The 25,523-nt window shown below is 46.2% G+C and overlaps 1 protein-coding gene across 1 annotated transcript in view; it reads right to left on the bottom strand.

The window, feature by feature from the left end:
* RASA2 (RAS p21 protein activator 2) overlaps window positions 1-25,523 on the bottom strand; it is a 149,128-nt gene that overhangs the window by 87,730 nt on the left and 35,875 nt on the right. The window contains exons 3-4 of the mRNA XM_029067960.2: window positions 21,766-21,869; window positions 3,501-3,595 (exon numbers count right to left, since the gene is read on the bottom strand). Coding sequence (XP_028923793.1) covers window positions 3,501-3,595; window positions 21,766-21,869 — 199 coding nt within the window. The remainder of the gene's footprint in view (window positions 1-3,500; window positions 3,596-21,765; window positions 21,870-25,523) is intronic.

Raw genomic sequence — 25,523 nt, 5'->3', positions numbered from 1 at the left:
GAACCTGGACAAAATGAATACCTTACGTGGGCAATGTTCTCACGGGCAAGAGTCTGAGGCGCCAGAGCACTGTTTGCCACCTATTAAGGTGAGGGACAGCAGCATTACTTATTGTAAAACATTAATAAACATATTTTCAGGTGGGCAGACGTTTGTGGCATAGTGAGCTGAGAACCTGGTGTGAGAGCGGAGGAGGGCTGGCAGTAAAAATTTGCCAGGTTAAGGAAAATGCTTCCAGATAATAATAATGGTATTTTTTAAGCACTTATTATATGCCAAGCACTGTTATAAGCACTGTACCTCCACTAGGGTGGGCTGACTTCTTCAGTCTCCAAATCTCTGATTACTTCTCTGTTGGTTTGTTTTTTCAATGCAGGTGTGCCTCTACATGCCTGTGCTTGCTCATGACCTAAAGGCAGCCCACCTATCAGACTTGGTTTTTCACTAATAATAATAATTATGGTACTTGTTAAGCGCTTACTATGTGCCAGGCACTGCACTAACTGCTGGGGTGGATACAAAGAAATCGGATTGGACAGAGTCCTTGTCCCATATGGGGTTCACAGTCTCAATCCCCATTTTACAGATGAGGGAACTGAGACCCAGAGAAGTGAAGTGACTTGCCCAAAGTCACACAGCTGAAAAGCGGCGAAGCCAGGATTAGAACCCATGACCTGACTCCCAGGCCTGTGCTCTAGTCAGTACACCATGCTGCTTCACTAGACAAGGCCTATTCTAAGCGTTGATACATTGTAATCGGGTTGGACACAGTCCCTGTCCCGCATTGGGCTCACAGTCTCAATCTCCATTTTACAGATGAGGGAACTGAGGCCCAGAGAAGTGAAGTGACTTGCCCAAGGTCACACAGCAGACAAGTGGCGGGGCTGAGATTAGAACCCATGACCTCTGACTCCCAAGTCCATGCTCTTGACACTAGGCTATGCTGAGAAGCAGCGTGGCTCAGTGGTAAGAGCCCAGGCTTGGGAGTCAGAGGTCATGGGTTCTAATCCCGGCTCCGCCGCTTGTCAGCTGTGTGACTTTGGGCAAGTCACTTCACTTCTCTGGGCCTCAGTTCCCTCATCTGTAAAATGGGGATTAAGACTGTGAGCCCCACGTGGGACAACGTGATCACCTTGTATCCCCCCAGCGCTCAGAACAGTGCTTTGCACATAGTAAGCGCTTAACAAATACCAACAGTATTATTATTATTCTCTACTGCTCTCCAGAGCTGAGACTTTCTCAGGGTACTGTTTCAGGGTGCTGGACCCCTTATGAGCTGCTAAAAGGAAGAGACTGTGCCTTATAATTCACAGAAACTTCCTATGCATCATCATCATCATCATCATCTTGACTCCATTTACACTCACTCCCTTGGTGAACTCATTCGCTCTCACGGCTTTGACTACCATCTCTACGCAGATGACACGCAGATCTACATCTCCGCCCCTGTCCTCTCCCCCTCCCTTCAGGCTCGCATCTCCTCCTGCCTCCGGGACGTCTCCACCTGGATGTCGGCCCGCCACCTAAAACTCAACATGAGCAAGACTGAGCTCCTCATCTTCCCTCTCAAACCCGGTCCTCTCCCAGACTTCCCTATCACCGTGGATGGCACGACCATCCTTCCCGTCTCTCGGGCCCGCAATCTCGGTGTCATCCTTGACTCGTCTCTCTCGTTCACCCCACGCATCCTATCCGTTACCGAGACCTGCCGGTTTCACCTTTACAATATCGCCAAGATCCGCCCTTTCCTCTCCACCCAAACGGCTACCTTACTGCTACGGGCTCTCGTTATATCCCGGCTAGACTACTGTGTCAGCCTTCTCTCTGACCTCCCTTCCTCCTCTCTCGCCCCGCTCCGGTCTATTCTTCACTCCGCTGCCCGGCTCATCTTCCTGCAGAAACACTCTGGGCATGTCACTCCCCTTCTTGAACAACTCCAGTGGTTGCCTATCAACCTCCGCTCCAAACAAAAACTCCTCACTCTAGGCTTCGAGGCTCTACATCACCTTGCCCCTTCCTACCTCTCCTCCCTTCTCTCTTTCTGCCGCCCACCCCGCACGCTCCGCTCCTCCGCCGCCCACCTCCTCGCCGTCCCTCGGTCTCGCCTATCCCGCCGTCGACCCCCGGGCCATGTCCTCCCGCGGTCCCGGAACGCCCTCCCTCCTCACCTCTGCCAAACTGATTCTCTTCCCCTCTTCAAAACCCTACTTAAAACTCACCTCCTCCAAGAGGCCTTCCCAGACTGAGCTCCCCTTCTCCCTCTACTCCCTCTACCGACCCCCCCTTCACCTCTCCGCAGCTTAACCCTCTTTTCCCCCCATTTCCCTCTGCTCCTCCCCCTCTCCCTTCCCATCCCCTCAGTACTGTACTCGTCCAATCAGCTGTATATATTTTCATTACCCTATTTATTTTGTTAATGAAATGTACATCGCCTTGATTCTATTTAGTTGCCATTGTTTTTACGAGATGTTCTTCCCCTTGACGCTGTTTATTGCCATTGTTCTTGTCTGTCCGTCTCCCCCGATTAGACCGTAAGCCCGTCAAACAGCAGGGACCGTCTCTATCTGTTGCCGACTTGTTCATTCCAAGCGCTTAGTACAGTGCTCTGCACATAGTAAGCGCTCAATAAATACTATTGAATGAATGAATGACTGTGATATCTGTTAAGTGCTTGCTATGTGCCGCAGTAGTCTCTGAACCACTTTGTATAGTGCTTTGCACACAGTAAGCACTCAATTAATACAACTGACTGATTGACTGCCAAGCACATTACTATGCACTGGGGTAGATACAAGAGCACCAAGTCCCACCTGGGGCTCACAGTTTGAGAGGAAGGGAAGGAGGGTCTTGAATCCCCATTTTGCAGATGAAGGATCTGAGGCAAAGTCGAGTCACTTGCCAAGGTCACACAGCAGGTTATAACAATAATAATAATGATGATGATGGTATTTGTTAAGCATTTACAATGTGCCAGGCACTGTTTTAAGCACTGGGGTGGATATAAGCAAATGGGGGTGGACACAGTCCCTGTCCCAATGGGGCTCACAGTCTCGATCCCCATTTTACAGATGAGACAAATGAGGCCCAGAGAAATGGAATGACTTGCCCAAGGTCACACAGCAAACATGTAATGGAGCTGAGGTTATATCCCATGACCTTATGACCCCTGGGGCCCATTCTCTATCCATTATGCCATGTAAGTGATGGAGCTGAGATTAGAACCTAGGTCTTTTGACTTCCCGATCCGTGCTCTTTCCACTTGGCCGCGTTGCTTCCCGCATCTAGTTCCCTGCCCTGTATATCGTGAAACAATCAATAAATCAATGATATTTACTGAGCATTTACTGTATGCAAAGCACTATACTACACACTTGGGAGAGTACAATATAACAGAGATGGTAGACATACTCCAGGCCACAAGGAGCTTACAGTCTAGGGGAATGCTTAATAAATGATAGGCTGATGTGATAAATTCTAAAACATAGAAGCACTCGCCTTACCTGAACCTCTGAATTGGAGTCAACGGGCTGGAGTGAATACCAAGTTTCTTTACCAGTATGGTTGCACAAATCTTCTTTCTTGATGGTTACTTTTCCTGAAAGAAATCAGTGCAGGATAATTAGAATTCTTTCTGTTTTTCTGAAAAACAAAAATGAAATTTGGAGCAAAATATACTTCCCCATTTCTCAAGAACCTTCAGTGGCTGCCCATCCACCTCCACATCAAATAGAAATTCCTTACCACATGCTTTAAAACACCCAAACACCTTGCCCCCTCCTACCTCACCTCCCTGATTTCCTACTACATCCCAGTCTGCACACTTTGCTCCTCTAATGCCAACCTACTCACTGTACCTCAATCACATCTATCTCGCCGCCGATCCCTCACCCACATCCTGCCTCTGGCCTTGAACACCTTTCTTCTTCATATCCAACAGATAATCACTCTCTCCCACCATCAAAGGCTTATAAAAACATATCTACTCCAAGAAGCCTTCCCCAATTAAGTCCTCATTTCCACTTCTCATCACCCTTGCACTAGAATTTGCCCCCTTTATTCATCCCTCCCTTGGCCCCATAGCACTTGGGTAATTATCTGTAATTTTATTTCTTTATAATAATGTCTGTCTCCCCCTCTAGACCTGTAAGCTCACTGTGGGCCCGTAACGTGTCTACCCAAGTAGGATGGTGTAGTGGAGAGCGCACAGCTGGGAGTCAGAAGGTCATGGGGTCTAACCCCGGCTCCACTACATGTCTGCTGTGTAACTTTGGGCAATCACTCTGTTTCTCTGGGACTCAGTTCCCTCATCTGTAAAATGGGGATTAAGACTGTGAGCCTCATCCGGGACAGAGACTGTCCAACCCAATTTGCTTGTATCCACCCCAGTGCTTAGTACAGTACCTGGCAATAGTAAGCGCTTAACAAATACCGTAATTATTATTACTTTCACTAGTGCCGAGTACAGAGGTCTGTACACAGTAAGCAGTCAATAAATATGATCAATTGGTTGATAAAGCAATTCTGAATTTGCTTTCTGAATGTGCACATACAGCATTTGTTTGACGGAACCAATAAAGCTTGGGGCGGAAATATGGGCTACCCAGCAAAATAATGACACCTCAGATCAGAAGCTGCAACAAATGTCCGGCTGAATAATAATAATAATGGTATTTTTTAGGCACTGAGGTAGACACAACGTAATCAGGTTGTCCCACGTGAGGCTTACAGTCTTAATCCCCATTTTAGAGATGAGGTAACTGAGGCCCAGAGAAGTTAAGTGACTTGCCCAAGGTCACACAGCAGACAAGGGGCAGAGCCAGGATTAGAACCCATGTCCTCTGACTCCCAAGCCCATTTTCTTGCCACTAGGCCATGCTGTCTCTGTAAAAGTGCACTCTTTTCCCTGTGCAAAGAAGATGGAAAAATGGGCTTAGAAAACTGATGAACCACTGTAGGGCAATTAGCCCAAAGCTGGGCTCCATTAGTGAAAAATGCATAATAGGCTGTAAGCCTCTTCCATCGTTACATGTCATTTAATCAGTCAATCATATTTACTGAGCGTTTACTTTGGGCAGAGTACTGTAATAAGCGCTTGGGAGAGTAGAATTTAACAATAAACAGACACATTTCCCTGCCCACAACAACAGGAAGACAGACATTAATGTAAATAAATTACAGCTCTGTACATGGGAGGGGAAATGAATAAAGGAAGTAAGTCATACAAGTCTATCAAAGCCTTCTCAGCTTACAGAAGACTGACATCCCCTTCAATAAATCTACTGAAAAGTGGTCAAGTGAAAAATATTAAAAACTGAACAATAATAATAATAATAATTGGGGTATTTGTTAAGTGTGTTAAGCGCTGTATTAAGCATCGGGGTAGACGCAGGTTTAATCAGGTCAGGCATGGTCCCTGTCCTGCACAGGGCTCACCGCTGCAGTATGAGGGAGAACAAGTCTTGAATCCCCATTTTACAAATGAGGAAACTGAGGCTCAGAGAAGTGGAGTGACTTGCCCCAAGTCACACGGCAGACAAGCGGCCCAGTCAGAATTATAACCCAGTCCTCTGACTTCCAGGCCTGTATTCTACACACTAGGACACACTGCTCCTCCAAGAAAGCAGTGCTGCCATATTAGTACTACAATAAGGACTCTTGTCACTAACCCTTCAAAATTTTTTCCTGCACGGTTCTTCTCAGGACTGGCCCCTCCTCTCCATGCAAACGGTCCCCACCCTGATTCAGACACTATCACATCCGCCTACTCACCGCTCACCCTGCCTCCAGTCTTTCCCCTCTCGAGTCCATATTTCACTCAGCTGTCCGGATCTATTTTTCAACAATCTTGTTCTGCGCACGTCTCCACATTCTTCTGAATTTTTAATGGCTTCATTTTCCTCTCAACCGGTTGAAACTCCTGACCCTTGGTTTGGTTTCAAGGGTACTCCATCAGCTCCCTCTCTCTGATTTATTAGCTCTCTTCTCTTGCTTCACCCTAACGCGCTCTTTGGTTCCTCATTCTGCCCTCTAACACCCTCTTCCCACCTGGGACTGCCTTCCCCTTTATCCTCACTAGACCGCAGCTCTCATCTTCAAAACCCTTCTGCTCTCTCACCTCCTCTGCGGTCCTTCCTAATTAAACTCCAACTTCTCAGGCAACAGGCACCCTCATGTTCATAAAGCTAACCCTATCACTTACAGATATTCTCAACTTTGGATTGCTTACAGTCATTCATTCATGCATTCAATCATATTTATTGAGCGCTTACTGTGTGCACAGCACTGTACTAATCTCTTGGAAAGTACAATTGGGCAACAGATAGAGACAATCCCTACCCAACCACAGGCTCACGGTCTAGAAGGGGGGAGAGAGACAACAAAATGGAACAAGTAGACAGGCATCAAAACAGATAAATAGAATTATAGATACATACAGATTGTTAATAACAATAAATAGAATAATAAATATGTGCATATATACACAAGCTCTGTGGGACAGGGAGGGGGTAAAGCAGAGGGAGTAGGGGCGGTGGGGGAGAAGGAGGAACAGAGGAAAAGGGGGGCTCAGTTTGGGAAGGCCTCCTGGAGGAGGTGAGCATTCAGTAGGGATAATAATGGTACTTGTTAAGTACTATCAGCAGCTGTAGCGTTTCATCTTTCTATTGTTGTATTGTACTCTCCCAAGTGCTTAGTACAATGCTCCGCACACATTCAGTGCTCAATAAATATGATCAAACAATTGAATGAATCTTTTTTCAAACTACTTGTGTATAATGTCTGTCAGACTTTTCTGTAAGCTTCTTGAGGATGGGGATTATATCTTTATTCAGTTGTACTCTCCCAAGTGTCTAGTTCAAAGTTCCAACCCCAGAAAGTATTCAGTAAACTACTCATTGATTCATTACTAATATCTGTGTTTATCTGTACTTCGTAGTTGAAAAAGATGCTGTTGACAGTGGATTTCATCCATGTGTCAAAGTCTCTAAAAGACAGATCCTTCAGTCAATCAGCTGTATTTGAGTGCTTATTGTGTGCGGAACACTGTAGTAAGCACTTGGGAGAGTTCAAAATAATAGGGTTGGTAAACATGTGCCCTGCCCACAACATGCTTACAGTTTAGAGAAGGAGACAGATATAAATATAAATTACAGATAGATACATAACTGCTTGTGGGGCTGAGGGAGGGGGGAATAAAGGGTGCAATCCAAGTGCAAGCCATTTGCAAGGGTGAGGCAGAAGGGAGTGGGAGAAGAGGGAAGGAGGGCTTAGTCAGGGAAGGCTCTTGGAGGAGATGTGCCTTCAGTAAGGCTTTACAGGTAGGGAAAGTGATTGTCTGTCAGATATGAAGAGGGAGGGCGTTCCAGGCCGGAGGCAGGACGTGGGTGAGAGGTCAGTGGTGAGATACATGTGATAAAAATACAAGTAGACTGATGTTAGAGGAGCGAAGTGAATGTGCGGGGTTTTAGTAGAAAATCAGCCAGCCAGGGACAAGGTGTTTGAGTGCTTTAAAGCTGATGGTAAGGTGTTTCTTTTTAAGGCAGGGGTGGACGGAAAACAACTGGAGGTCCTTGAGGAGTGGGTAGACATAGACTGAACAGTTCTGTAGAAAAATGATCCAGGCAGCAGAGTGAAGTTTAGACTGGAGTGCGAGGAGACAGGAGGTAGGGAGGTCAGCAAGGGGACTGATACAGTCATCTAGGTGAGATAAGATGTGTGATCATATTAACCTGGTAGTAGTTTGGATGGAGAGGAAGGGGTAGATTTTAGCAATGTTGCGAAGGCTGAACTAACAGGATTTAGTGACAGATTTAATATGTGGGTTGAATGAAAGACAGGAGTCAAGGATAACGCCAAGGTTATGGCCTTTTGAGACTAGGAGGAAGGTGGTGCTATCTATAGTGGTGGGAAAGTCAGAGGGAAGGCAGGGTTTGGATGGGATGATAAGGAGCTCTGTTTTGAACATATTAAGATTGAGGTGTCAGCAGGATATACAAAAAGAGATGCCCTGAAGGCAGGAGGATATGGGAGACTGTAGAGGAGAGAGATCAGGGCTAGAGATGCAGATTTGGGAATCATCCATACAGAGATGGTAGTTGAAGCCATAGGAGGGAATGAGTTCTCCAAGGGAATGGGTGGAGATGGAGACTAAAGGGGACCCAAAACTGAAATTTGAGAGACTCCCACAGTTAAGAGGTGGGAGGCGAGGAGGAGCCCAAGAACGGGACTGAGACTGAGCAGCCAGAGAGATAGAAGAACCAGAAGACAATGTCAGTGGAGCCAAGGCTGGATAATGCTTCCAGGAGAAGGGGGTGGTCCACAGTGTTGAAGGCAGCTGAGAGGTTGAGGAAGATCAGAATGGACTTGGGGGAGTTGGATTTTGCAAGAAGGAGATCACTGATGACCTTTGGGAGAGTAGTTTCAATGGAGTGAAGGGGGCAGAAGCCAGTTTGGAGGGGGTCAAGGAAAGAACTGGAGACAGCGGGTAAAGACAACTTGCTCAAGGAGCTTGGAGAGGAATCCACCCCAGGGCTTAGTACAGTTCCTGGCACATAGTAAGTGCTTAACAAATACCACACATTATTATTATTATTTTTAGGAGGGAGAAGGAGTGATAACTGGAGGAAGCCGTGGAGTCAAGGGAGGGTGTTTTTTTAGATAGGGGAGACATGAGCATGTTTGAAAACAGTGGGGAAGAAGCCTCTAGAGACTGAACAGTTGAAGCTGGTGGTCAGGGAGGGAAGAAGGGAGGGGGTAAGTGCTTTGATAAGGTGCAACAGGATGGGGTCGGAGGTGCACATGAAGGAGGTGGATTTTGAGGAGAGGTAGGAGCTCTCTTCAAGATACTGCTGGGAAAGCTGGAAGAAGTGAAGAAGGAGCAAGTGGAGGGAGGGACTAGAGAGGAGCATGGGAGATTTTAGGAAGATCATGCCTTATGGTTTCAATTTTCTAAATAAAATTTATTCATATTAATGTCTGTCTTCCCCTCTAATAATGTTGGTATTTGTTAAGCGCTTACTATGTGCCGAACACTGTTCTGTTCTAAGCGCTGGGGTAGATACAGGGTAATCAGGTTGTCCCACTTGGGGCTCACAGTCTTAATCCCCATTTTACAGATGAAGTAACTGAGGCACTGAGAAGTCAAGTGACTTGCCCATAGTCACACAGCTGACAGGTGGCGGAGACGGGATTAGAACCCATGACCTCTGACTCCTAAGCCAATGTTCTTTCCACTGAGTCACGCTGCTTCTCATAGACTAGACTATAAGCTCATTATGGGCAAGGAAGGAGTCTGCTAATTCTGTTGTAGTGTACTCTTTCAAGTTCTTAGTACAGTGGTCTGCACATAGTAATTGCTCAATACGATTGATCGATTGATTAAATGATTGATTGACTGATTAAAGTATGTGGCCAGGTCATATGTGGCCACGTCACCAGGGGCAGAGATGAAGGAGGCAACGGGACAGGGGGTTTAAGAAGAGAGTTAAATGTCCAAAACAACTGGCATGCAAAGGGCATGGGAGTCAATAAGGATGGAGAAATAATTTCACTGGGCAGAGGAGACGGCAGAGTTCATGAATGCAAAGATGAACTTGGGGTGGATGAGGTCATTCATTCATTCAATAGTATTTCATTCAATAGTATTTATTGAGCGCTTACTATGTGCAGAGCACTGTACTAAGCGCTTGGGATGAACAAGTCGGCAACAGATAGAGACAGTCCCTGCCGTTTGACGGGCTTACGGTCTAATCGGGGGAGATGGACAGACAAGAACAATGGCAATAAATAGAGTCAAGGGGAAGAACATCTCATAAAAACAATTGCAACTAAATAGAATCAAGGCGATGTACAATTCATTAACAAAATAAATAGGGTAATGGAAATATATACAGTTGAGCGGAAGAGTACAGTGCTGTGGGGATGGGAAGGGAGTAAGAGAGGCAACGGGCATGGAATCCCCATTTCACAGGTGAGGAAACTGAGGCACAGCCTGATTCCTAGATTTTCTCCAGCAGTGCTCTGCGGCTTGAGCATGAGAGCGGGGAAGTGGACAGTGGAGGTGATCCGGGCTGTGGGTTAGTGGTTCGAGATCGGAGAAGGGATAGAGGACTGAGTGAGTTCTGTTCTTGTCTGTCCGTCTCCCCCGATTAGACTGTAAGCCCGTCAAACGGCAGGGACTGTCTCTATCTGTTGCCGACTTGTTCATCCCAAGCGCTTAGTACAGTGCTCTGCACATAGTAAGCGCTCAATAAATACTATTGAATGAATGAATGAGTTGAAGTCAATTCAGAGGTTGGTGTTGAGAGCTTCAATTTGGTCATCAAAGGAAGGTAGTTTGGGTCTGGAGACTACACGATGACTCGAGAAAACAGGATGAGGTCAAACGATTGGAGGTCTCTCTGGGGGAACAGGTCAGATTTGTGGGGACGGGATGTGTGAGAGGAAAGAGAGGTAAGGAGGTTGCGGCCGGATAGAGGCATCTATCTAAAACTAAGAAGCGATGTGGCCTACAGGGAAGAACGTGAGTCTGGGAGTTGGAAGACTTATGTTCTAATCCCGGCTCCACTACTTACCTGCTTTGCGAATTTTGGCAAGTCATTCAACTTCTCTGTGCTGCAGTTCCCTCATTTGCAAAATGGGGATTCAATGTCTGTTCTCACAGTGACTTGCCCACAGTCACACAGCAGACAAGTGGCAGAGCTGGGAGTCGAACCCATGACCTCTGACTCAAAGCACTCAAACACCTTGTCCCTGGCTGGATGATTTTCTACTAAAACCCCGCACATTCACTTCGCTCCTCTAACATCAGTCTACTTGTATTTTTATCACATGTATCTCACCACTGACCTCTCACCCATGTCCTGCCTCCGGCCTGGAACGCCCTCCCTCTTCATATCACCAATCACTACCAAAAACTTCCCTACCTGTAAAAAAAGAAACTAATATAAGAAGAGGCATGGCTCAGTGGAAAGAGCCCGGGCTTCGGAGTCAGAGGTCATGGGTTCGACTCCCGGCTCTGCCACTTGTCTGCTGTGTGACTGTGGGCAAGTCACTTCACTTCTCTATGCCTCAGTTACCTCATCTGTAAAATGGGGATTAACTGTGAGCCTCACGTGGGACAACCTGATTACCCTGTATCTACCCCAACGCTTAGAACAGTGCTCTGCACATAGTAAGCGCTTAACAAATACCAACATTATTACTTAGATTGTGAGCACCCCGAGGGACCCGATTATGATTATCTTGGCACATACCATATGCTTAACAAATACCACAATTATTATTACACCAAATGTTCCAAAATTTAGCAGACTTTTTTTTAGCCTTCTACCCAATTGGGTAAGCACTTCAACACAACAAGGGACCACTTTTTTGTGTCCCCAATGGGACCGGGACAGTGGATCCCACATTGGCTTTTTCAGCCGCACCTGCACTCACAGATGAACTTCACCTTAAGCCATGTCTTCTTATAACATGAAAGACAATCAATAGGAAGGGCACTCAATCCCCTTGCCCTCTCTTACCTCACCTCGCTACTCTTCTACTGCACTCAGCCCGCACACTTTGCTCATCTAACATTAACCTTCTCAATGTACCTCAATCTTGTCTACCTCGTTTTCTGATCTCTCACCCACGTCCTGTCTCTGACCTAGAATGCTCTCCCTCCTCATATCTGCCTGACAATTACTCTCCCACCATTCAAAACCTTACTGAAGGCATATCTCCAAGAAGCCTTCCCTGACTAAGCCTTCTTTTCCTTTTTTTCCACTCCCTTCGCATCAACTTGACTTGTTCCCTTCATTCATAGCCCTCTCCCAGCCCTACAAGCACTTATGCACATCTCTGTAATTTTATTTAATTGAATTAATGTCTGTCTCCCCTTCTAGACTGTAAGCTTGTTGTGGGCATGGAATGCGTCTGTTGTATTCTTTCACTCAATCATATTTATTGAATAGTCAACCAATGGCATTTATTGAGAGCTTACTGTATGCAGAGCACTGTACAGGGAGCTTGGAAGAGTACAATATAAAGGAGTTGATAGACAGGTTGCCTGCCCACAACAAACTTATAGTCTAGAGGGGAAAAACAACTATAAATATATATATACACACACAGAGACAAAGAGAGAGAGCGAGAGTGATATGGGGATACGGGGGGGGGGGGGTATGCGTGCGCATGTATATTCATATGCTGCTGGGGAAGCAGCATGGCATAGTGGATAGAGCACGTGCCTGGGAGTCAGAAGGTCGTGGGTTCTAATCCCGGCTGTGACACTTGTATACTGGTGACCTTGGTCAAGTCACTTCACTTCTCTGTGACTCAGTTACCTCATTTGGAAAATGGGGATTGAGACTATGAGCCCAATGTGGGACAGAGCTTGTATCCACCCCAGAGCTTAGTACAGTGCCTGGCATTTAACAAATACCACGATTATTATTATTATTCCCAGCACACATACATCCTTTAGTGGGGCTATTCAGATTTCATGACTGCTGCTGAATGACTCTGCTCTTTGTCCTGTGGACTTCAGGACAAGATTTGTGAGGGGGGGTGGGGTGGAGTACACTTGAGTTGAGTTTGCCTTAGTTAATGATGGGTTACACTGAGCCCTCCACCCTCTCTCACCCTGTCCGGATGTAGCCGAAGGCACACGGTGAAAGATGGCTGGCTGGGTAGAGGGCACGGCTCGGGGTTGTGCGACAGAATGCATCTGTGGGATCTCCATGGCAGTGGACAACAGCAGTGGACAATAGCTGTGCTCTCACCCAGTTCCTACATTGTTCCCGAGTGCGGAGTTCGGGGTGGCTACACTGGGCCAGGGGCCTTCACTGGCCGAAGCTCACTGTGAGCAGGGAACATGTCCACTAATTCTGTTATATTGTACTCTCCTAAGCTCTTACTTCAGTACTCTGCACCCACTAAGCACTTGATAAATACCACTGATTGATAAAAGTTCAGTGGGAGGGAACAATTAAAACAAACTAAAATGAAACACCAAAACAGGCAATATCAAACCCATTTAATACACAACAAAAGAGAAAATATCCCAGCCTCCTAGGGGAAGGTTTTTTTTCTTTTTGTTTTTGTTTTTTTTTGGACAAATCTTCTCTAACGGCCTCTACACTGTATATTCACTGTGGGCAGGAAATATGTCTGTAAGCGCTCAATAAACTCGACTGAATGAATAAAGGCCCTTCCCCAAAATGGCCAAACCATTACCACCCAGGATAAGAGGCTCCAGCTGCCAGTCTTTCTGGGAGGGGGCTACACAGTTCCCCCAATCCAAAGAGCAACCCCCTCACACACTTCTGAAGGCTTCTGAAGGGTTATAGAGGCCTTGCTCAGAAGCACCAGGGCAAAGGGGCAAAAAGATATGGTATAAGTGTCAATATAGTAGGCCAGGATTTCCCTAAATGTACATTTTCCAGTTCAGTGAACAGGTTGGTGTGAAAGGAAGAGGCTGAAAGCTTTTTATTCTAACGAGGTATCGTTGAGACAAAGGATTTCCTTCCTCTATTCAACACTCTGTGAAGTGGCAACCTTGCAAAAAGCACTGTTTCTTTCAGATCTCTGGCTAGCAGTTCACTCTGCGGGGGGGGGGGGGGGGGGCGGCCTCATAGGGCAGCGGTAAAATAAAAGACCAAAGAAAGCACTCATGTCACTTCCTGCCATTCTCTCAGTTAAGGTGATTAAGATGAAGCTTCGGACCCCTTTCCTCCCCACACACTGCTGGGAGGCTGTAATTCAAGGCCCAACTGTCTTGGGTCACCAACAAACAGGTTAAGCCCGTTTCCTTCCAACCAATTCTAAGTAGCTAACAACCTGTAAGCTCTCTTGAAACAAAAAAAGAGTAAAGCGAAAGAACAAAAATTTCACCCAGGCAGGAACCATTCAGGTGAAATTCGACTGAAGTTGCTTCACTCACAATTAAGTCTGATTACTTCAAAAACGGTTAAAATAGTTATTTCTACATGCTTAATCAATCAATCGTATTTCCCAAGCCCCTACTGTGTGCAGAGCACTGTACTAGGCGCTCGAGAGAGTACTGGCAGCCGACGTTACCTTAACGGTGAGTTACAATCAAGCATCTTATTTATGGTGTGCATAATGTTGTGCTTGGGCTGATGACCCCACAAGAACTTTGGGACAAATGCTAATTTACACAGAAAAATTGTTAAATGCCATTATCTACATATCGTTCTACTTTACTAGATTATCTGGAAAATAATTTGTAAAATAAAATGGATAAAATGGGAATTTAAATATCCGTTTTCCCCTCCCCTTAGACTGTGAGTTCCATGTGGGACAGAACTGTGTGACCTGACTATAATGTATTTACCCCAGCACTAAGCTCTGTGAAATTGCTGCACGAATAGCACAAGTTTTATTATCACACTCAGAAACTAAACTAAGCCATCCCCGCACTTCTTTGTGAAGTGCAAATGGATGTGTGTGGGAGGGAGGGAGAAAGAGAGAGGGAAGGAAGGAGTGAGTGAGAGAAAAAAGAGAGGGAGGGAGGGGGAGAAAGTGAAAGAGAGACACAGACACACTCTCCAGGAGCTTAAACTGATGTGTGTACCTGGATGTCCCTAAGAAGTCAAGACTGATAATAATGGGCTTGTTATGTCTAACACTTAATAAAAATGTGTTAGACCGAATCCCCCAAGCAAAGGAAACATCAAGGAGGGCAAATGTAAACTCTTCCTTTTCATTCCCAGCTAGAGGAAAAGGGGAAGGTGCAGAATTATTTTGATCCCAAAGTCACTCCTGTGTTCTCTCCCATTGTCCTTAGTTTTGTTTTTTCCTGGCTGGCTTTCACTACATTACTCCGGCAGGCACTCCGTTTGGTTTCTTTTGCCTGCCAATTTGTGTCTGTTTTTTCTACAGCCCCTACTTGCGATTTCATTGCCCTTTAAGCCACCTACTTCCCAGCGAGCCTAACCCACCCAAGAACAAATTTCTTGGAGACAGTTGCCAAATTCATTTCAGAGCTAAAGCTGCTAGCAAAGAAGGCCCAAGCCCAGCCAGCTGTGTAAACACCTCTCATCCTGATGGAGATGGCAAACCACTGTTTGCTAGCTGTGCAGAAATCAGATCCTCTTTAACTCTTAATAAAATGGTTCTCTGACAACTGTGCTACTATTCATTCAGTGATTCAGTGTGTCTGTTTGTTACTATATTGTACTCTTCCAAGCGCTTAGCATCGTGTTTTGCACATAATAAGCGCTCAATAAATGACTGCATGGATTAATGAATGAATGAATGATTATCAACGGTACCAGAGAACTGCTCTGGGGAGGAGGAAACCTGGGTTCTAGCCCTGGTCTACCTGATTAACAGGGATAATAATGTGGGTATTTGTTAAGCGCTTTCTGTGTGCCAAGCACTGTTCTAAGCGCTGGGGTACATAGAAGGTAATCAGGTTGTCCCATGTGGGGCTCACAGTCTTTATCCCCATTTTACAGATGTGGTAATTGAGGCACAGAGAAGTTTAGTGACTTGCTCACGGTCACACAGCTGACAAGTGGTGAAGTCAGGATTAGAACCCATGACCTCTGACTTCCAAGCCCATGCTCTTTCCACTGAGCCACTTTCCACTTCTAAATGAAGCTGCTTCTAGCAGGGAGGAAGAAGCCACTTGCACGTCGCAATATGCTTTCCCCCAAATTACTGTCTGTCTCCCCGACCTGTCAGCTCTTTGAGAGCAGGGATCTTGTCTATCGTCTCTAATAATAATAATAATGGTACTTGTTAAGAGATTTAATATGTGCCAGACACTGTATTAAGCACTGGGATGTACATAAGCAAATAGGGTTGGACATAGTTCCTGTCTCACATGCGGCTCACAATCTCAATCCCCGTTTTAAAGGTGAAGTAACTGAGGCCCAGAAAAGTGAAGTGACTTGCCCCCAGGGTCAGAACCCTTGACTCCCAGCCCCATGATCTATCCACTAAGCCATGCAGCTTCTCCATGCTGCTTCTACTGTATGGTACTGCTGACCATGCATCCTGTCTCTCCCCACTGCAGTCCATACTTCACTCTGCTGCCCAGATCATTTTTCAATCCATGTTTCCCCACTCCTCAACAACCTCCAGGGGTTGCCCATCCACCTCTGCATCAAGCAGAAACAGCTTACGACTGGCTTTAAAACCCTCACTTTGCCCCCTTCTGTCTTACCTCATTGATTTCCAACTACAGCACAGCACATTCACTTGGCTCCTCGAATACCAACCTCCTCACTGTACCTCGATCTCACCTATCTCATTGCGGACCCCTGGCCAGTGTCCTGCCTCTGGCCTGGAACTCCCTCCCCCTTCACATCCAGCAGATAATCACTCTCCCGACCTTCAAAGTCTTATTTAAACAATTTTAAATTTAATGATATTTGTTAAGCACTTACTACATGCCCGGCACCGTATTAAGTGCTGGGGTAGATACAAGATAAATTGGACGTAGTCCCTGTCCCACGTAGGGTTTGCAGTCTTTAGCCCCATTTTCCAAGATGAGGTAACCGAAGCTCAGAGAAGTTAAGTGCTCATGGTCATAACAGCATAAAGTGGAGTAGTGGGGATTAGAACCCAGGTCCTCCTGACTACACAGCCCGAGCTCTTTCCACTAGACCGCACTGCTTTCCTGAAAGAGGCCTTCCCCGAATAAGCCCTCATTTCCTCTACTCCCACTCCCTCCTGTGTCACCGTGCCATTTGGATTTGTGCCCTTTAAGCGCTCGATATTCACCCCACCCTCAGCCCCACGGTACTTATGTACACAGCCACAATTTAATGTCTTTGTCCCCCTCTGGACTGTAAACTCCTTGTGGGCAGGGAACATGCCTACCAACTCTGTTACACTGTACTCTCCCAAGCACTTAGTACAGTGCTCTACATACAATAAACATTCAATACACACTGCTGATTGACTGGTGGGTGAAGAGAAATGAGCTGGTTTCTCACACATGGACAGCTGTCCTATACTATCACTTCAAACTTGGCTCAAGTGGGGGGTTGGGCCCCTCCCATCCCCCCCAGGGGTACAGGAGCATGGCAGGGTCAGATGAGGTCTTAAATTTGGAGCCTGGACCACGCTCTCTCCCCTGTCTGCACACACAGCAGTCTCCAGTGCTCTCTCTCTCTCAAGAGCACTGGGGCGTGGGTGGTTATCACTACAGCTGCAGGTGTGACCCTAACCGATCAATCCATGGTATTTATTGAGTGTTCATTGGAGGCGCCACCCTCTGCAAGCATGGCCAGGTTCCCTTCAGGCCAGCCCAGCTGTTCCTTCCAGCCCCAGGGGCTCAGCCCCGCAATCCCGCTGATCCCGGGGCCCAGCTTGGGGAGGGACAAAAGCCTGAGGTGGTCGGAAAAGGTGATGAAAGAGGAAGTGTCTACTACATCAGCTCCTTCAATGGGGCAAAATCGAGGAGACGCACACTCCAAAAATGACCATTCTTGCTAATCCTCACCTATACTAAAATGTTCTCTTTCCGACTTAGACCATGAGCCAGCCCCATGTGAAACGGGGACTGGGTTGGATCTGACTACAGAAATTGGGACACGACAGGCGCTTAACGGATACCACAGTTATTATTTTTCTTAGTCTTTAGGCAACGTTTCCTGCCGTCCACAGCCATTTTGCTGCCGGGGAGGTGATTGCTACACACCTCCTGGGGCCAGAGACTTGGACTGGCTTGAAGAAACAAGTAAAGAAGCAACAGCCAAAAAGAGCCAAAGTTAGAAACCCAGATAAATCGCGGTGGTAAAAGGAAGACATGGCCTGAGGTTCTGTCGGGGCACTGTTTCTGGGCAGCCTGGTGGCAGGGACAGTCCCTATTGGTGAAGGGAGGAAGCTGTCACGAGTCGCGATTCGGCCAGGAGGCTGAGAAGGAGTGCAAAGCTAGTTGCCGGCCAAACAGATGCAGCTGGCAAGTTGGAACGTCAGAGGGTCGCTTCCACCCTGCAAACAAACCTAGGCAGTGGCTAGTTAGATAGAAATAGTGCTCACAAGTAGCAGAGGAAAACTGTTCTCCCTAAAATGGGCTGGCTTTTAACTTTTTGTTCATGACACGTCAGAACTAGGTTTTCAACCAGACAGAGATGTGATGTTTCTCTATTCCTGTTTTCGTTAGGCTGTTAGTAGTTTGGCTCCTTTCCCCCAGGACTCATCCAATGCCAGCCCCTGGAGGTCTCACTCGGTGAGAATAGGACATTATTAATACTGTCATTCCTTTCCCCCAGGACTCATCCAATGCCAGCCCCTGGAGGTCTCACTCGGTGAGAATAGGACATTATTACTATCATTATTATCATTATTATACTATACATTATAATACTATCATTAGAATAGTTTAAGTGCTTACAGTATGTCAAGCACTTGGGTAGAAACAGGTTATTCGGGATAGTCATGGTCCCTATCTCACACGGGGCTCACAATCTAAGTAAGAGAGGCAACGGGCATGGAATCCCCATTTCACAGGTGAGGAAACTGAGGCACAGAGAAGTGAAATGACTTGTCCAAGGTCACAGAGCAAGCAATTGCAAGAGCCAGGATTAGAACCCAGGTCTTCTGACTCCCAGGCCCGTGCTCCTTCCACTAGACCAGGCTGCTTCTCATATGGACATAATACTGGACCTCTGCCGTAGAAGCCAGTGCTCTCACTGGAAACTTTTCCAATTTGCAGAAAGAATCCATTTTCTTTCCAGTTGGTTCCATTTCCCTCCCGCTATGACCTTTTCTCATCTCAAGTTGAGCTGTGGGAACCACAGAGTTCGGGAGAGTGCTTTAACAGAAAGGGAACAAAATAAGAATCCTTGCTTAACTCCAAAACAGCTCAGAGTTTCCAAAACTCTTTTATAGATGCATACTGGGTAGAAATGTTAGCCCACAAAACCTATTTAAAGGGAACGAGGGAATGAAATACTTAAGTGTCCGAACTTAAATTGAAGGCTATGCTTTGTTATTACGAAATAACAACTTCCACTTGGAGAGAGTAAAATTACTTTTAACGTGTTGCGGGGACTTCTTAACCAAATAAGGCCTCACCCAAACAATCCCTCTTCTCCCCAAGTGCCTCTAAAACATAGGTCGTGGCTGCACAGTAAAGGTGATTAAAAAGCACAAAGCACCCAAATTACAGAGGCCAACTAAATACCCTTCAGAGTGACAACACGAATAGATTTTCTCAATCACGAGGGACACAAATTAGAGCCCTGAAGACTTCTCCACCACATTCTGCAAACACAAATCCTGGCTACGCAGACGATGATTCACCCATTCCAGAACAGGACTCTGCTTTTCTATCTTCCTTGACAGGTGCATAGAAACCAAACAGCTTATCCCCAGGCCTGACCAGGCTGAGGGAGGCTAATTTCAGACACCTGAATATTTTGTTTGAAAATTAGAGCAACCCTGATTCACTAAGTAACAGAACTGACCGAGCGCTTAGTACAGTGCTCTGCACACACTAGGAGCTCAATAAACGTGACTGAATGAATGAGTGACACCTACGGTTATAGGAAAACATAGGACACGCAAAGCCACTCTTCCCCCACAGAACCCCCACAATGAAGAAAGCAGAAGAGCCATCAGGAACCGCCCCCACCACCTCCCATCCCTAACACCCACAAACTCTGAAGCACCAAAACCCAGGGTGACAGGTCATGCCATTCACAGAGGGCCGATATTTCATTTTGAGCACAGGAGCTAGGTGGGAGTGGAGCAGGGTGGGGGGGAAATGATGAGAGAGACAGACCCAGTGAGGTGAATTCACAGAAACTCAGGACTGCAGATATGGATACATAGATATAAACACAAGCCTGGGGAGATGAGAATGCACGTGTACATGCGTACACACGTACACACACACACGTGTCTAGGGGACCCCCAGGGAAAGTGGTTGGGTTTGGAGGATGATCGGGTCCCTACTGGAGGCCAGCAGCATCCCCATCTAAATCCAGGGTAGAAAAGAGCCGCTCCAGCTTCTGACCAGCCCCCATTTGACAACCAAGATGGGACACAGTCCAAAAGACCAGAGGAGAAAAACAATCTCCACTGCTTCTTAGAATTCACACCTCGATATCTTCCGGCCTAAGACATGGATTCCCTGCCGCCGGTGCCACCTGGGGTCCCACCTCCTGGTCCCTCTGTGATCCCAGGCCTACCTCCACATTCTCCCAGCCTCTAGATTGTAAGCTCCTTGTGGGAAGGGAACTTGACTACCAACTCTGATGCACTGCGCTCTCACAAGCACTTATTACAGTGATCTGCACACAACCAATGCTCCATAACTACCGCTGGTTAATCGACTGTGCCTCTGCTTGAGTCATTCAGAGTTGGGACCCAACAGGAGAAGGGACTACAAGGGAGTGGCAGAATTGTGGAAGAAAAGGTTATTTCGGAGTGTCTCCAGAGCGGTATTGCTAGCCCACCACCTCCTCTATAATAGCATGGCAGAAGGAAAAGCACCTTGGAGAGGACAAGTGGGGAATATATCTACCAACTCTGTTACATTGTACTCTTCCAAGAGTTTAGTACAGAGCTCAGCACACACAAAGTGCTCAATAAATATCACACTGACTGACTGAAGTGCCCGAAATGAGCCTCAAACTCAGCAAACGTTGGGCCGTATAAGAATCAAGATCAGCGCCAATTCACACATTTTAAATATTTTAAAGACTCGGCAACCCAAAAAGTAAATACCACGTGGAAAACAGTTACGTTTCTTGTGTAAAAGTTTCTAAAATATCGAGGCCGATCACCACTGAGCTCGGAGTGTTTCTTGGCAGCCAAGTCCAGGGCTCAAGGACATTATTGAAATGAGGGTGTTTTAATCTCTCTCAAAATCCACACCTCCGAAGCACACAATTTGTTGTGCCAATATGATCAGTTCCCCACTGATAGGGACTGTATCAATGAATCAACAGTATTCACTTAGCGCTTCCTGTGTGCAGAGCACTGTACTAAGTGCTCGGGAAAGAACAATACAACAGAGTTAGTAGACATGTTCCCTGCCAGTCTACCGTATACGAGGACGCTGACGGGAAGACCAGCAGGATAGCAAGCAACATGACAGAGCCAGTGCTTATAAAATGCTAAGGTGACCCATCAAATTCAGATACTCTGAAAACACATGTTTATTTTATAAACTCCTTAGGAAAAAGACTCGCATGCTAACATGGGGACTATATGTCTCCTCTTCAATAGTATTTTCCACCTCTCCTCTTCATTTTCATGTACCCATGGCATGAGAGACCCCCTACAGGCCCATGCCAACCCAAGCTGCTTTGCCTAGGCCACTGCTCTGGAGAGAAGAGTGCCAGAAATGGGAGAAGCCGCTGGCTGAACTGTGGTCTCCTTTGGGCAAAGGAAAATCCCGGGCAATGGATATGAGTGTCCCATGGCTCTGCTTTCGGTTTCCCTCAGGGAATTTGAAGAGACAAGACACCGGTGCTGTGGTCTGGGGAGCGCCCTACTCTTTTAGACAGGGTGTAGCGGACGCTACTTCTCAAGAGAACTCACTAGAAGGTGCAAACAACACCTCCCCAGCCCCTTTCTCAGCAAACGTCAGACTGACTGCAGGGCACCCTCTGGAAGATTTTAGGGATAATTTTGTTAACCATTAAATTAAAAAACACACAAAGTGGGAATAGCTAGCTAACAATTTCGGGGTATTCTACGATTTAAGTACCTGAGTCAAGCGTTGGTGCATTTTAGAAAGCGTATTTGTAAAAGCGATTACACAGAAAGGGTAACAATCACTGTGGTACTTACCTATTCGAAGATCTCTCTGTAAAACGCTCTTATCATAAATATAGAAGGATAAATACTGGAACTTTCTTGGAATCTCAAAGTAAAATTCTTCACTGTAAAATGGGCTGAAAGGAGAGGGAAACATCTGTAAGGGAAAATGTAAATGCACCACAGAAAGACAATCTCTAAACCCAGCTCTTCCACTTATCTACTGTGTGACCTTGGGCAAGTAGTTTTTAACTTCATTGTGGTTCAGCTACCTCACCTATAAAATGGTGATTTAGATTGTGTGCTCCATGTGGGACAGGGACCATGTCCAACCTGCTACCTTGACTCTACCCTTAGAAAAGTGCCTGGCACACAGTAAGTGCTTAACAAATACCATAAAAAATTCTAGTAAATAGAAGAAGCTAAATTTCAACCCAGAACACCAAAACAAATACATTCGGAAATGTATTTGCTAAAAGGAATCAAGTTCATTGGCATAAGCTGGCTATAGCATTCTTTAATTCTTTTCTCAGAACACTAAAATGAGAGTGTGGATTTTTTAGAGAGGAAAAATCATTTTGGGGGTGAGTACTGTGATTTTTTTAAATGAGGCAGAGTTGAGTCAAAAATTATTATTTTGAACATATTTGGGTTTATACTTTTTAAGTACAAGATTCCCCGGTATAGGAGTTTCATGCAAGGGGATCTGAGGGGAGAAACCAATGTCATATACTGGCAGGGGGTGGGGGGGAACAGCAGTGGTAGATATGCTGATGAGGCTGAATGGTCTCTGGCCTATGTCCTGCCTCTGGCCCAGAACGCCCTCCCTCCTCCAAGCCAAAAGACAATTACTCTCTCCCCTTTCAACGCCTTAATGAAGGCACATCTCCTCAAGAGGCCTGTCCTGACTAAGCCCTCCTTTCCTCTTCTTCCACTCCCTTCTGTGTCAGCCTGACTTGTTTTCTTTATGCATCCTCCCTTCTAGCCCCAAAGCACTTATGTACATATCTGTAATTTCACTTATTTATATCAATGTCTAAACTGTAAGCTCACTGTGGCCAAGGAATGTGTCTGTTATATTGTTATACTGAACTCTCCCAAGAGTTTAATAAGGTGCTCTGCACATAATAAGTGCTCAATAAATACGGCTGACTGACTGACTGGCTGTGGGGGCTGCTGCTGGCTCTCTCCCACAGCAGGAAGCCTCAGTGGGGTGGGGATAAAGAGTGGAAAACTCTGTCTGGAGGGGTAGATTCCTCCTTCTCTTCTTCCTACCTCCTGCCACCCCCTACCAGGATCATCCCCAATGGCTCAGGTGGAGAAGGGGAAGAGAGATCTGCACCCTTTATTCATCCCTCCCTCAGACACACTACACCTATGCCCATATGCATAATTTATTGATTTATAGTAATGTCTGTCTCCCGCTTGAGACTGTAAGCTTGTTGTGGGCAGATAACATGTCTACCAGTTCATTCCTTCATTCAATCGCATTTATTGAGCGCTTACTGTGTGCAGAGCACTGTACTAAGCGCTTGGAAAGTACAATTCAGCAACAGAGACAATCCCTGCCCACAATGGGCTCACAGTCTAGGAGGGAGACAGGCATCAAAACAAGTAAACAGGCATCTATAGCATCAGTGTAAACAGAATTATAAATAAATACACATTAATATAAACAGAATTTTAAATATGTACATATTTACACAAGTGCTGTGATGGGCGGGAAGGGGCAGAGCAAAAGGAGTAAGTCGGGGCGATAGGAAGGGGAGGAGGAGCAGCGGAAAAGGGGGGCTTAGTCTGGGAAGGCCTCCTGCAGGAGGTGAGCCTTCAGTAGCGCTTTGAAGGAGGGGAAGTGTGATTGGCAGGTTTGAGGAGGGAGGGCATTCCAGGCCAGAGGTAGGACGTGGGCCAGGGACCAGTTCTTTTATATTGCACTCTTCCAAACACTTAGTACAGTGCTCTGCACACAGTAAGCACTCAATACTATGGCCTAGCAGATAGAGCACAGATGTAGGAGTGAAAAGGACCTGGGCTCACTCATTCAATCATATTTATTGAGCACTTAGTATGCAGAGCACTGTACTAAGCACTTGGGAGAGTACACCATAAACAATATAACAGACACATTCACTGCCCACAATAAGTTTAAAATCTGGGGGGGGGGGGGGAGGTGCCGAGAGAGATAGTAATATAAATTACAGATATGTATGTAAGTGCCATGGGGCTGGGCTGGGATGGGAGGGTGTGGAGACAAAGGAAGCAAGTCAGGGCAATGCAGAAGGGAGTGGGAGAAGAGGAAAGGGGGGTGCTTAATCAGGGAAGTCCTCTTGGAGGAGATGTGCTTTCAATAGGCTTTGAAGTAGGGGAAAGTAATTGTCTGACTGATTTGGGGAGGGAGCCCATTCCCAGAGACAGGTTGTAGGCAAAGAGTCAGTGGCAAGGACAAGATTGAAGCACAGTGAGAAGGTTAGCACTAGAGGAGTGAAGTGTTACCCGCTGGGTTGTAGTAGGAGAGCAGCAAGGTGAGGTAGGAGGAGGCAAGGTGATTAAGTACTTTAAAGCCAATGGTGAGGAGTTTTTGTTTGATGCAGAGATGAATGGGCAACCACTGGAGTTTTTTGAAGAGGGGGTTGACATGTCCTGAAGCTTTTTGTAGAGAAATGATCCGGGCAGCAGAGTGAATTATGGACTGGAGTAGGGAGAGAGAGGTTCTAATCCTGGCTTCACCACTTGTCTGTTGTGTGTCCTTGGGCAAGTCACTTAACATCTCTGTGCCCCAGTTACCTCATCAGTAAAATGGGGATTAAGACTGAGAGTTCCACATGGGACACGGACTGTGTCCAACCTAATTAGCTCGTATCTTCCCCCACCCAGAGTTTAGAACAGTGTCTGACACATAGTAAGCACTTAACAAATACCACCTCCCCCTACAAAAATTGATTGAAAATGTAGAAGGATGGGGGATGGAAGGGGGGGACTCTAGGTAAAGAGATGATAATGGAGTGATGATGATCAGTGAGCACACAAAAATCAAAAGTTGAGGAGTTGGCTGCCTCTTACTCCTGGGAGTAAGCAATGGGAGCCCAAGAGGTTCTCAGGGAAGATGATACAAAACGAACTCAATGAAACCAACAGATAATCAGAGGCAGGGAACATCTGACAGCAGTAGTCGATTTAACTTATGGGGTGGAAGGGAACGATTCTAAGAAAACATGGGCTGTTGCAATACCACTGCCAGTTTGTTATGAGCAGAGAACATGACTGTTATATTGTTACACTGTACTCTCCCAAGGGCTTAGTATAGTGCTCTGCACACAGTAAGCACTCAATAAATACAATTTTTTAAAAATCATAATAATTATGGCATTTGTTACCTTTATTTATAAACATAGGTAACTTCCAAATGAGTCTCGAGAAGAAAGAACTCAGTTTAAGTGACTGGTTTTGCTTTCACTTACTTTGGACTAGTATTTATTTTACCGCCTGCAACCGAAACGTTTGAGAAATTTGAGGCCTTTGATCACATGGGTTCAAAGCACACAGGAAGGTACCTCCCGCATCAGCCAAGGGAGTGGCCCCTTCTAGAAGCCCAGTTTGGTCAGGGTCAGCCTAAATGGTATTTAAGCACTTACTATGCATCAAGCACTGTTCTAAACTCTGGGGTAGATACAATTTAATCAGGGTGGATACACTACTTATCCCACACGGGGTTCACAGTATAAGTAGGGAGAACAGTTATTGAATCCCCATTTTGCAGTTGAGGAAACAGGCAGAGAGACCCGTTAGTGATC

The sequence above is a fragment of the Ornithorhynchus anatinus genome, chromosome 1, assembly GCF_004115215.2.
Source record: "Ornithorhynchus anatinus isolate Pmale09 chromosome 1, mOrnAna1.pri.v4, whole genome shotgun sequence".
Classification (NCBI taxonomy): domain Eukaryota; kingdom Metazoa; phylum Chordata; class Mammalia; order Monotremata; family Ornithorhynchidae; genus Ornithorhynchus; species Ornithorhynchus anatinus.
Note: the sequence above shows the minus strand (reverse complement) of the source record. Positions and strands in the feature narration are given on the sequence as shown.